The sequence below is a fragment of the Scyliorhinus canicula genome, chromosome 20, assembly GCF_902713615.1.
Source record: "Scyliorhinus canicula chromosome 20, sScyCan1.1, whole genome shotgun sequence".
In the NCBI taxonomy this organism is placed as follows: Eukaryota; Metazoa; Chordata; class Chondrichthyes; order Carcharhiniformes; family Scyliorhinidae; genus Scyliorhinus; species Scyliorhinus canicula.
In genome coordinates this window covers 97,748,760-97,762,708 of record NC_052165.1, presented here as the reverse complement: position 1 = coordinate 97,762,708, position 13,949 = coordinate 97,748,760, and the positions used below count along the sequence as shown (strand labels likewise).

At 51.7% G+C, this 13,949-nt stretch overlaps 1 protein-coding gene across 1 annotated transcript; it reads right to left on the bottom strand.

Moving 5' to 3' along the window:
- Positions 1 to 1,847: 1,847 nt before the first annotated feature.
- LOC119955046 (coagulation factor XI-like) lies at positions 1,848 to 11,872 on the bottom strand. The gene is made up of 4 exons (XM_038780879.1): positions 11,693 to 11,872; positions 5,769 to 6,037; positions 3,223 to 3,386; positions 1,848 to 2,448 (listed from the first exon to the last, which is right to left on the bottom strand). Exons 1-4 carry the CDS (start codon positions 11,782 to 11,784, stop codon positions 2,146 to 2,148), a joined length of 828 nt encoding a protein of 275 aa, XP_038636807.1. The 5' UTR covers positions 11,785 to 11,872; the 3' UTR covers positions 1,848 to 2,145.
- Positions 11,873 to 13,949: the final 2,077 nt, after the last annotated feature.

The following is a 13,949-nucleotide window of genomic DNA, read 5'->3' as shown; positions in this document are numbered from 1 at the left end:
TGTGAGACAGCAGTGTTAACCCGGGTTCCTGGCACTGTGAGACAGCAGTGTTAACCCGCGTCCCTGACACTGTGAGACAGCAGTGCTAACCCGGGTCCCTGGCACTGTGAGGCAGCAGTGTTAACCCGGGTCCCTGGCGCTGTGAGACAGCAGTGTTAACCCGGGTCCCTGGCACTGTGAGACAGCAGTGCTAACCCGGGTCCCTGGCACTGTGAGGCAGCAGTGTTAACCCGGGTCCCTGGCACTGTGAGACAGCAGTGTTAACCCGGGTCCCTGGCACTGTGAGGCAGCAGTGTTAACCCGGGTCCCTGGCGCTGTGAGACAGCAGTGTTAACCCGGGTCCCTGGCACTGTGAGACAGCAGTGCTAACCCTGGTGCTGTGAGGTAGCAGTGCTAACCCAGGTCCCTGGCACTGTGAGACAGCAGTGCTAACCCTGGTGTTGTGAGGTAGCAGTGCTAACCCGGGTCCCTGGCACTGAGACATCAGTGCTAACCACTGAGATGCCCAAACTTCTAAGCTCTCTGATTTGCTCCCATTCTGGCCTGTCCCCCAAACTAATGACGGCGAAAGGGGCTTTTCACAGTAACCTCATTGAAAACTACTTGTGACAATAAGTGATTATTATATTATTATTATTATTATTTGTTGTTTATCCATTGCTAGCCGGAGCGGCTCTGCTTCCCCTCCAAGCCCCACTCACCATCCGGAGTTGGAAATATATCGTCCGTTCCTTCACTTTCTCTGGGTCTGAGCCCTGGGACTCCCTTCCTAACAGCATTGTGGGTGTACCTACACCACAGGGATCTGCAGCGGTTCACCCACTCCCTTCTCAAGGGGCAATTGGAGATGGACAATTATCATGGGAGTGTCCCTTTAAGAACGGTTTTTGTCATATCTCATGGTTTCAGTGATGTCATTGTGTGGGTGGGGCTTGGCTGTGGCTGTGAGTTTTACTTTCACATTCGCATTTGGCTCCTGTGGCGTCAGACAGAGAACTGAAGTGTTTAGCCTGGCTCTCTGTTTTCATGTTAAATATCTCTTCCAAGAAACAAAAACATTGATTATAGCTACCTGCTGTTTTGGTAACTTAAAAGATATAGTTTGCTTTCCGGAAGGGTTTAAACCTGCTGGTGGGACGGGGTCAGAATCTCAGGAAAAGCCAGTCTTATCCAAGTGATGATGCGGAGATGCCGGCGTTGGACTGGGTTGGGCACAGTAAGAAGTGTTACGACACCAGGTTAAAGTCCAATAGGTTTGTTTCAAATCACTAGCTTTCGGAGCGCAGCTCCTTCCTCAGGTTCTCTGGTGTTATTCAAGTGAAAATGCAGAGAGCTGGGCCACGACCTTAAAAAAAGGGGTTTTGGTTCATGGGATTTTGTTTTTGAATTGGAACAGTTAAGGGGGAATTCATTAAGGGTTATATACAGATTACTGTAGCTGTGTGGGATCTTTATGTTTGTATTTGCTAAAAAACTTGCTGTGTGGGTATACAAATGTTAACTAAATTCTTAGAATCAAGCTTTTTTTGATTAAAGTGTCTAGTGCTCGCCCTGGCTAAATTCAACATAAAAAGTTATAGGTCAGGTGATCTCCATAATACACGTTGGAGGTTCTAACCCTGGCCCATGACACAATAAATGCTGGGCCTGGCCAACCACACCCACATCAGTGAACACATTCAATAAAAAATTCCCCCCCCCCCCCCCCCACCGAAATCTCTCCATCTTCACTCCCTCCTTCCAAACCGGCAAAAAAACGCAATCCCCCCCCTCCCCCACTTTCAATTTTCACAGGCCCAGATTTCCGATGTCCCGCTTGCTAAAGATTTAAACAAAGAGAGAGCCGGAATGATACAGACAAAGCAGCAATTTATTTATTGATGCAGGAAAACACAGTAGGGTGAGGGAGGAGAGACAGCGCCGCGCGATGAGGGGGGAGGGAGGGTGCGTGCGGAATTCGGGGACAGGAGCCGGGATGGTGAAGCCGCGGCTCACATCGGACGAGCGGTTAACCCTGTGCCAGGGGAGGACTCTCAGAGTAAAAGCACTGTTGCCTTTCCGCTCTGTCCCAGCTCCCGGCAGCGACGCCCATACCTGCCTCTTGCAGTCTCCCCGCTGTATGTTTCCCTCCCCCGCACACGGTGCTCACTGGGACAGCGAGATGACGCACAGCAAGAGGGAGGCGAGGCTGCCCGCGTGGGCAGTGAGTCCCCTCATCGCCCGGGGAGGACCCCCGCTGTGGCAGCCCTCCGGCGATTTCTTGGTGACCACGCTGGGGCTGATAAACTGCAGCGGGGGAACAAACTTCTTGAGCCACAACTGGAAGAAAGCGACATCCGTGTAGATTGCAGGTTGATCGGGGTTCCCACACCCCTTAGCAAAGCTCACAATGCCAATCTGCAGCCAAAGGCCATTGTGGAAATAGACAAGTGGCCCACCCGAATCCCCCTGCAGAGGAGAAGAGAGAAATTCAGAACATCAGGCACCAGGACAGGTACAGCAACGGGGTTAGATACAGAGTAAAGCTCCCTCTACACTGTCCCCATCAAACACTCCCAGGACAGGTACAGCACGGGGTTAGATACAGAGTAAAGCTCCCTCTACACTGTCCCCATCAAACACTCCCAGGACAGGTACAGCACGGGGTTAGATACAGAGTAAGCTCCCTCTACACTGTCCCCTTCAAACACTCCCAGGACAGGTACAGCACGGGGTTAGATACAGAGTAAAGCTCCCTCCACACTGTCCCCATCAAACACTCCCAGGACAGGTACAGCACGGGGTTAGATACACAGTAAAGCTCCCTCTGCACTGTCCCCATCAAACACTCCCAGGACAGGTACAACACAGGGTTAGATACAGAGTAAAGCTCCCTCTACACTGTCCCCATCAAACACTCCCAGGACAGGTACAGCACGGGGTTAGATACAGAGTAAAGCTCCCTCTACACTGTCCCCATCAAACACTCCCAGGACAGGTACTGCATGGGGTTAAATACAGGGTAAAGCTCCCTCTACACTGTCCCCATCAAACACTCCCAGGACAGGTACAGCACGGGGTTAGATACAGAGTAAAGCTGCCTCTACACTGTCCTTTTAAGTTGCACCCTTCCCTCTGGTGCACATTCCTGAATCATTCCTGGCACTTTGAGAATCCAGGAGTCAGGGACTGAGGCCTTTTCAAATTTTGACTACTTTCAGAATGCTGCTCCGTGTGACTCACGTGACAGACATCCTTCGACCCATCCTTGCTGCCAGCACACAACATCCGATCGGTGATCCTGAGGCGCATTTCCCTTGCCACATTCTGGTACTTTTCCTGGCATTTGCTGCGTTTAATCATTTCAATATCCACTGCATTGAGTGTCTCCGGGATGGCGAGATGGGCTGTGAGACAGAAAGAATAGGCTGAATATGTGGTTTGAACATTGAAGAGACGGAGAGGGAAAGTCACTTTGGAATTAACACATTGACACCCAGTCCCAGAGGGGGACAGGACAGTGTATCGAACACACTGTGACACTGTCCCAGAGGGGGAAAGGACAGTGTATCTAACACACTGTGACACTGTCCCAGAGGGGGAAAGGACAGTGTATCTAACACACTGTGACACTGTCCCAGAGGGGGAAAGGACAGTGTATCGAACACACTGTGACACCCAGACCCAGAGGGGGAAAGGACAGTGTATCGAACACACTGTGACACCCAGTCCCAGAGGGGGAAAGGACAGTGTATCTAACACACTGTGACACTGTCCCAGAGGGGGAAAGGACAGTGTATCTAACACACTGTGACACCCGGTCCCAGAGGGGGAAAGGACAGTGTATCTAACACACTGTGACACCCAGTCCCAGAGTGGGAAAGGACAGTGTATCTAACACACTGTGACACTGTCCCAGAGGGGGAAAGGACAGTGTATCTAACACACTGTGACACTGTCCCAGAGGGGGAAAGGACAGTGTATCTAACACACTGTGTAACTGTCCCAGAGGGGGAAAGGACAGTGTATCTAACACACTGTGACACCGGGTCCCAGAGGGGGAAAGGACAGTGTATCTAACACACTGTGACACTGTCCCAGAGGGGGAAAGGACAGTGTATCTAACACACTGTGACACCCAGTCCCAGAGGGGGAAAGGACAGTGTATCTAACACACTGTAACACTGTCCCAGAGGGGGAAAGGACAGTGTATCTAACACACTGTGACACTGTCCCAGAGGGGGAAAGGACAGTGTATCTAACACACTGTGACACTGTCCCAAAGGGGGAAAGGACAGTCTATCTAACACACTGTGACACTCAGTCCCAGGGGGGGAAAGGACAGTGTATCTAACACACTGTGACACTATCCCAGAGGGGGAAAGGACAGTGTATCTAACACACTGTGACACTGTCCCAGAGAGGGAAAGGACAGTGTATCTAACACACTGTGACACCCGGTCCCAGAGGGGGAAAGGACAGTGTATCTAACACACTGTGACACCCAGTCCCAGAGGGGGAAAGGGCAGTGTATCTAACACACTGTGACACCCGGCCCCAGAGGGGGAAAGGACAGTGTATCTAACACACTGTGACACTGTCCCAGAGGGGGAAAGGACAGTGTATCTAACACACTGTGACACCCAGTCCCAGAGGGGGAAAGGACAGTGTATCTAACACACTGTGTAACTGTCCCAGAGGGGGAAAGGACAGCGTATCTAACACACTGTGACACCCAGTCCCAGAGGGGGAAAGGACAGTGTATCTAACACACTGTGACACTGTCCCAGAGGGGGAAAGGACAGTGTATCTAACACACTGTGACACCCGGTCCCAGAGGGGGAAAGGACAGTGTATCTAACACACTGTGACACTGTCCCAGAGGGGGAAAGGACAGTGTATCTAACACACTGTGACACTGTTCCAGAGGGGGAAAGGACAGTGTATCTAACACACTGTGACACTGTCCCAGAGGGGGAAAGGACAGTGTATCTAACACACTGTGACACTGTCCCAGAGGGGGAAAGGACAGTGTATCTAACACACTGTGACACTGTCCCAAAGGGGGAAAGGACAGTCTATCTAACACACTGTGACACTCAGTCCCAGGGGGGGAAAGGACAGTGTATCTAACACACTGTGACACTGTCCCAGAGGGGGAAAGGACAGTGTGTCTAACACACTGTGACACCCAGTCCCAGAGAGGGAAAGGACAGTGTATCTAACACACTGTGACACTGTCCCAGAGGGGGAAAGGACAGTGTATCTAACACACTGTGACACTGTCGCATAGGGGGAAAGGACAGTGTATCTAACACACTGTGACACTGTCCCAGAGGGGGAAAGGACAGTGTATCTAACACACTGTGACACTGTCCCAGAGGGGGAAAGGACAGTGTATCTAACACACTGTGACACTGTCCCAGAGGGGGAAAGGACAGTGTATCTAACACACTGTGACACTATCCCAGAGGGGGAAAGGACAGTGTATCTAACACACTGTGACACTGTCCCAGAGGGGGAAAGGACAGTGTATCTAACACACTGTGACACGGTCCCAGAGGGGGAAAGGACAGTGTATCTAACACACTGTGACACTGTCCCAGAGGGGGAAAGGACAGTGTATCTAACACACTGTGACACTGTCCCAGAGCGGGAAAGGACAGTGTATCTAACACACTGTGACACTGTCCCAGAGGGGGAAAGGACAGTGTATCTAACACTGTGACACCCGGTCCCAGAGGGGGAAAGGACAGTGTATCTAACAGAATTTTGTGTTTGTTACTTACTCGAGGGTCCCGTGTCCCCCCAGCCTGAGATCCAGATCTTGGCTGAACAGTAAACCTGAAAGGTTGATGTTGGCAGACGCACTGGCCTGATGCACTCCGTGTACATTACCGAATGGTTCAGCCGCACCAAGGCGATGTTGTAATCCAGATTACGACTGTCAAACAGTTCATGGTAGATCACTGCTTTAATTCTTGACATCGTTTCGTTGGGATTGTTTTCCTCCTGCTGGTAACGTCCGAGATAGACTAAATAATAATTTAGCTTTTTTCTGCACAAGGAACAGGTACAGCACGGAGTTAGATATAGGGTAAAGCTCCCTCGACACTGTCCCCATCAAACACTCCCAGGACAGGTACAGCACGGGGTTAGATACAGAGTAAAGCTCCCTCTACACTGTCCCCATCAAACACTCCCAGGACAGGTACAGCACGGGTTAGATACAGAGTAAAGCTCCCTCTACACTGTTCCCATCAAACACTCCCAGGACAGGTACAGCACAGGGTTAGATACAGAGTAAAGCTCCCTCTACACTGTCCCCATCAAACACTCCCAGGCCAGGTACAGCACGGGGATAGATGCAGAGTAAAGCTCCCTCTGCACTGTCCCCAACAAACACTCCCAGGATAGGCACAGCACGGGGTTAGATACAGAGTAAAGCTCCTGCTGCACTGTCCTCATCACACACTCCAGGACAGGTACAGCACGGGGTTAGATACAGAGTAAAGCTCCCTCTACACTGTCCCCATCAAACACTCCCAGGACAGGTACAGCACAGGGTTAGATACAGAGTAAGGCTCCCTCTACACTGTCCTCATCAAACACTCCCAGGACAGGTACAGCATGGAGTTAGATACAGAGTAAAGCTCCCTCTACGCTGTCCCCATCAAACACTCCCAGGACAGGTACAGCACGAGGTTAGACACAGAGAAAAACTCCCTCCACACTATCCCCATCAAACACTGCCAGGACAGGTACAGCACGGGGTTAGATACAGAGTAAAGCTCCCTCTACACTGTCCCCAGCAAACATTCCCAGGACAGGTACAGCACGGGGTTAGATACAGAGTAAAGCTCCCTCTACACTGTCCCCATCAAACACTCCCAGGACAGGTACAGCACGGGGTTAGATACAGAGTAAAGCTCCCTCTGCACTGTCCCCATCAAACACTCCCAGGACAGGTACAGCACTGGGTTAGATACAGAGTAAAGCTCCCTCTACACTGTCCCCATCAAACACTCCCAGGACAGGTACAGCACTGGGTTAGATACAGAGTAAAGCTCCCTCTACACTGTCCCCATCAAACACTCCCAGGACAGGTACAGCACGGGGTTAGATACAGAGTAAAGCTCCCTCTACACTGTCCCCATCAAACACTCCCAGGACAGGTACAGCACGGAGTTAGATACAGAATAAAGCTCCCTCCGCACTGTTCCCATCAATCACTCCCAGGACAGGTACAGCATGGGGTTAGATACAGAGTAAAGCTCCCTCTACGCTGTCCCCATCAAACACTCCCAGGACAGGTACAGCACAGGGTTAGATACAGAGTAAAGCTCCCTCCACTCTGTTCCCATCAAACACTCCCAGGGCAGGTACAGCACGGAGTTAGATACAGAGTAAAGCTCCCTCCACACTGTCCCCATCAAACACTCCCAGGACAATTACAGCACGGGGTTAGATACAGAGTAAAGCTCCGTCTACACTGTCCCCATCAAACACTCCCAGGACAGGTACAGCACGGGGTTAGATACAGAGTAAAGCTCCCTCCACACTGTCCCCATGAAACACTCCCAGGACAGGTACAGCACGGGGTTAGATACAGAGTAAAGCTCCCTCTACACTGTCCCCATCAAACACTCCCAGGATAGGTACAGCACGGGGTTAGATACAGAGTAAAGCTCCCTCCACACTGTCCCCATCAAACACTCCCAGGACAGGTGCAGCACGGGGTTAGATACAGAGTAAAGCTCCCTCTACACTGTCCCCATCAAACACTCCCAGGACAGGTACAGCACGGGGTTAGATACAGAGTAAAGCTCCCTCCACACTGTCCCCATCAAACACTCCCAGGACAGGTACAGCACGGGGTTAGATACAGAGTAAAGCTCCCTCTACACTGTCCCCATCAAACACTCCCAGGACAGGTACAGCACGGGGTTAGATACAGAGTAAAGCTCCCTCTACACTGTCCCCATCAAACACTCCCAGGACAGGTACAGCACGGGGTTAGATACAGAGTAAAGCTCCGTGCACATTGTCCCCATCAAACACTCCCAGGACAGATACAGCACGGGGTTAGATACAGAGTAAAGCTCCCTCTACACTGTCCCCATCAAACACTCCCAGGACAGGTACAGCACGGGGTTAGATACAGAGTAAAGCTCCCTCTGCACTGTCCCCATCAAACACTCCCAGGACAGGTACAGCACTGGGTTAGATACAGAGTAAAGCTCCCTCTACACTGTCCCCATCAAACACTCCCAGGACAGGTACAGCACTGGGTTAGATACAGAGTAAAGCTCCCTCTACACTGTCCCCATCAAACACTCCCAGGACAGGTACAGCACGGGGTTAGATACAGAGTAAAGCTCCCTCTACACTGTCCCCATCAAACACTCCCAGGACAGGTACAGCACGGAGTTAGATACAGAATAAAGCTCCCTCCGCACTGTTCCCATCAATCACTCCCAGGACAGGTACAGCATGGGGTTAGATACAGAGTAAAGCTCCCTCTACGCTGTCCCCATCAAACACTCCAAGGACAGGTACAGCACAGGGTTAGATACAGAGTAAAGCTCCCTCCACTCTGTTCCCATCAAACACTCCCAGGGCAGGTACAGCACGGAGTTAGATACAGAGTAAAGCTCCCTCCACACTGTCCCCATCAAACACTCCCAGGACAATTACAGCACGGGGTTAGATACAGAGTAAAGCTCCGTCTACACTGTCCCCATCAAACACTCCCAGGACAGGTACAGCACGGGGTTAGATACAGAGTAAAGCTCCCTCCACACTGTCCCCATCAAACACTCCCAGGACAGGTACAGCACCGGGTTAGATACAGAGTAAAGCTCCCTCTACACTGTCCCCATCAAACACTCCCAGGACAGGTACAGCACAGGGTTAGATACAGAGTAAAGCTCCCTCTACACTGTCCCCATCAAACACTCCCAGGACAGGTGCAGCACGGGGTTAGATACAGAGTAAAGCTCCCTCTACACTGTCCCCATCAAACACTCCCAGGACAGGTACAGCACGGGGTTAGATACAGAGTAAAGCTCCCTCCACACTGTCCCCATCAAACACTCCCAGGACAGGTACAGCACGGGGTTAGATACAGAGTAAAGCTCCCTCTACACTGTCCCCATCAAACACTCCCAGGACAGGTACAGCACGGGGTTAGATACAGAGTAAAGCTCCCTCTATACTGTCCCCATCAAACATTCCCAGGACAGGTACAGCACGGGGTTAGATACAGAGTAAAGCTCCCTCCGCACTGTCCCCATCAAACACTCCCAGGACAGATACAGCACGGGGTTAGATACAGAGTAAAGCTCCCTGCACATTGTCCCCATCAAACACTCCCAGGACAGATACAGCACGGGGTTAGATACAGAGTAAAGCTCCCTCTACACTGTCCCCATCAGACACTCCCAGGACAGATACAGCACGGGGTTAGATACAGAGTAAAGCTCCCTCCGCACTGTCCCCATCAAACACTCCCAGGACAGATACAGCATGGGGTTAGATACAGAGTAAAGCTCCCTCTACACTGTCCCCATCAAACACTCCCAGGACAGATACAGCACGGGGTTAGATACAGAGTAAAGCTCCCTGCACATTGTCCCCATCAAACACTCCCAGGACAGATACAGCACGGGGTTAGATACAGAGTAAAGCTCCCTCCACACTGTCCCCATCAAACACTCCCAGGACAGGTACAGCACCGGGTTAGATACAGAGTAAAGCTCCCTCTACACTGTCCCCATCAAACACTCCCAGGACAGGTACAGCACAGGGTTAGATACAGAGTAAAGCTCCCTCTACACTGTCCCCATCAAACACTCCCAGGACAGGTGCAGCACGGGGTTAGATACAGAGTAAAGCTCCCTCTACACTGTCCCCATCAAACACTCCCAGGACAGGTACAGCACGGGGTTAGATACAGAGTAAAGCTCCCTCCACACTGTCCCCATCAAACACTCCCAGGACAGGTACAGCACGGGGTTAGATACAGAGTAAAGCTCCCTCTACACTGTCCCCATCAAACACTCCCAGGACAGGTACAGCACGGGGTTAGATACAGAGTAAAGCTCCCTCTATACTGTCCCCATCAAACATTCCCAGGACAGGTACAGCACGGGGTTAGATACAGAGTAAAGCTCCCTCCGCACTGTCCCCATCAAACACTCCCAGGACAGATACAGCACGGGGTTAGATACAGAGTAAAGCTCCCTGCACATTGTCCCCATCAAACACTCCCAGGACAGATACAGCACGGGGTTAGATACAGAGTAAAGCTCCCTCTACACTGTCCCCATCAGACACTCCCAGGACAGATACAGCACGGGGTTAGATACAGAGTAAAGCTCCCTCTACACTGTCCCCATCAAACACTCGCAGGACAGGTTCAGTCATGGTTCAAACATGGATGAAAGAGTTGAATACCAGAGGTCAGGTGGAAGTGACTGCCATTGACATCAGCCAGCGTTTGGCTGAATGCGGCATCGAGGAGACGAGCTAACCTGGGAATCAGGGGGAAAACTCTCCGCTGGTCGGAGTCATACCCGACACAAAGGAAGGTGGGTGTGGTGGTTGGAGGTCAATCATCTCAGCTCCAGGACATCACTACAGGAGTTCCTCAGGGTCGTGTGCTCGGCCCCAACCATCTTCAGCTGCTTCATCAATGACCTCCCTCCCATCATAAGGTCAGAAGTGGGGATGTTTGCGGATGACGGCACAATGTTCAGCACCATTCACAACTCCTCAGATAATGAAGCCGTCCAGGTCCAAATGCAGCCAGACCTGGACAATATCCAGGCTCGGGGCTGACAAGTGACAAAGTTACATTCACACCACACAAGCCCCAGGCAATGGCCATCTCCTACAAGAGAGGATCTAACCATCGCCCCTTGATATTCAATGGCATTCCCATCGCTGAATCCCCCACTATCAACATCCTGGGGGGGTTATCGTTGATCAGAAACTGGACCCAGCCACACTAATACTGTGGCTACCAGGGCAGGTCAGAGGCTGCGAATCCTGCGACGAGCAACTCACCTCCTGAATACTGACTCCCCCTCCCCCACTCCACTCCTACACCCAAGGCCTACCTGCCATCTACAAGGACACAAGTCAGGAGTGTGATGGGATAGTCTCCACTTGCCTGGATGAGTGGCGGCTCCAACAACACTCGAGAAGCTCGACACCATCCAGGACAAAGCAGCCCCGCTCGATCGACACCCCACCCCACAGACATTCACTCCCTCCAACACCGACACACAGCAGCAGCCGTGTGTACCGTCTACAAGATGCTCTGCAGCGATTGGCCAAGGCTCCTTCAACGGCACCTTCCAAACCCGCCACCTCTACCACCCAGAGGGACAAGGGGCAGCAGACACGTGGGGAACACCCACCGCCTGCAAGTTCCCCTCCAAACCCCACACTCACCATCCTGACTGGGAAATATATCGGCCGTTCCTTCACTGTCGCTGGGTCAAACTCCCTCCCTAACAGCACTGTGGGTGTACCTACACCACACGGGACTGCTGCGATTCAAGATGGCGGCTCGCCCATCACCTTCTCAAAGGGCACAATTAGCGATGGGAAAAAACGCTGGACCCTTCCCACATCCGGTAAATGAGACAGAAATATAAAGGATTAGGGAGGAGACGCAATCTTTCCCGCAATATGGCTGACTTACTCATCTATGCAGTTTGCAGCAGTCAGCACCCAGGCGTTCGAGATGAGAGACCCTCCACAGACGTGTTGGTTAAAGACATGAATACTGGCCATCCACGCCCAATCTCCGTGTTTGGCATCAGTGCCACCAACTATCCGGCGTGAGATAGCTTTGCCGCAGACTGTGAAAATAAAGATATAACGAGTAGGATACCAGAATTCAACACACTCTCAATCTCTGGGACAGTGTCACAGTGTGCTAGATACACTGTCCTTTCCCCCTCTGGGACCGGGTGTCACAGTGTGTTAGATACACTGTCCTTTCCCCCTCTGGGACAGTGTCACAGTGTGTTAGATACACTGTCCTTTCCCCCTCTGGGACTGGGTGTCACAGCGTGTTAGATAGACTGTCCTTTCCCCCTCTGGGACAGTGTCACAGTGTGTTAGATACACTGTCCTTTCCCCCTCTGGGACTGTGTCACAGGGTGTTAGATACACTGTCCTTTCCCCCTCTGGGACAGTGTCACAGTGTGTTAGATACACTGTCCTTTCCCCCTCTGGGACAGTGTCACAGTGTGTTAGATAGACTGTCCTTTTTCCCTTCTGGGACAGTGTCACAGTGTGTTACATACACTGTCCTTTCCCCCTCTGGGACAGTGTCACAGTGTGTTAGATACACTGTCCTTTCCCCCTCTGGGACAGTGTCACAGTGTGTTAGATACACTGTCCTTTCCCCCTCTGGGACTGGGTGTCACAGCGTGTTAGATAGACTGTCCTTTCCCCCTCTGGGACAGTGTCACAGTGTGTTAGATACACTGTCCTTTCCCCCTCTGGGACTGGGTGTCACAGCGTGTTAGATAGACTGTCCTTTCCCCCTCTGGGACAGTGTCACAGTGTGTTAGATACACTGTCCTTTCCCCCTCTGGGACTGTGTCACAGGGTGTTAGATACACTGTCCTTTCCCCCTCTGGGACAGTGTCACAGTGTGTTAGATACACTGTCCTTTCCCCCTCTGGGACAGTGTCACAGTGTGTTAGATAGACTGTCCTTTTTCCCCTCTGGGACAGTGTCACAGTGTGTTACATACACTGTCCTTTCCCCCTCTGGGACAGTGTCACAGTGTGTTAGATACACTGTCCTTTCCCCCTCTGGGACAGTGTCACAGTGTGTTAGATACACTGTCCTTTCCCCCTCTGGGACAGTGTCACAGTGTGTTAGATAGACTGTCCTTTTTCCCCTCTGGGACAGTGTCACAGTGTGTTACATACACTGTCCTTTCCCCCTCTGGGACAGTGTCACAGTGTGTTAGATACACTGTCCTTTCCCCCTCTGGGACAGTGTCACAGTGTGTTAGATACACTGTCCTTTCCCCCTCTGGGACAGTGTCACAGTGTGTTAGATACACTGTCCTTTCCCCCTCTGGGACAGTATCACAGTGTGTTAGATACACTGTCCTTTCCCCCTCTGGGACCGGATGTCACAGTGTGTTAGATACACTGTCCTTTCCCCCTCTGGGACAGTGTCACAGTGTGTTAGATACACTGTCCTTTCCCCTTCTGGGACAGTGTCACAGTGTGTTAGATACACTGTCCTTTCCCCCTCTGGGACAGTGTCACAGTGTGTTAGATACACTGTCCTTTCCCCCTCTGGGACCGGGTGTCACAGTGTGTTAGATACACTGTCCTTTCCCCCTCTGGGACCGGGTGTCACAGTGTGTTAGATACACTGTCCTTTCCCCCTCTGGGACAGTGTCACTCTGTGTTAGATACACTGTCCTTTCCCCTCTGGGACAGTGTCACAGTGTGTTAGATACACTGTCCTTTCCCCCTCTGGGATAGTGTCACAGTGTGTTAGATACACTGTCCTTTCCCCCTCTGGGACTGGGTGTCACAGTGTGTTAGATACACTGTCCTTTCCTCCTCTGGGTCCGGGTGTCACAGTGTGTTAGATACACTGTCCTTTCCTCCTCTGGGTCCGGGTGTCACAGTGTGTTAAATACACTGTCCTTTCCCCCTCTGGGACTGGGTGTCACAGTGTGTTAGATAAACTGTCCTTTCCCCCTCTGGGGCAGTGTCACAGCGTGTTAGATACACTGTCCTTTCCCCCTCTGGGACAGTGTCACAGTGTGTTAGATACACTGTCCTTTCCCCCTCTGGGACAGTGTCACAGTGTGTTAGATACACTGTCCTTTCCTCCTCTGGGACCGGATGCCACAGTGTGTTAGATACACTGTCCTTTCCCTCTCTGGGACTGGGTGTCACTGTGTTAGATACACTGTC

Excerpts from the sequence above, each read along its gene's own strand:
- LOC119955046 (XM_038780879.1), bottom strand. The coding sequence starts at position 11,784 with ATGGCCAGTATTCATGTCTTTAACCAACACGTCTGTGGAGGGTCTCTC. Across the intron at positions 6,038-11,692 it reads GCTGCAAACTGCATAGATGA|AAAAAAGCTAAATTATTATT; the intron begins GTAAGTCAGCCA and ends TTCCTTGTGCAG. Across the intron at positions 2,449-3,222 it reads GGTCGAAGGATGTCTGTCAC|GGGGATTCGGGTGGGCCACT; the intron begins GTGAGTCACACG and ends TCTCCTCTGCAG.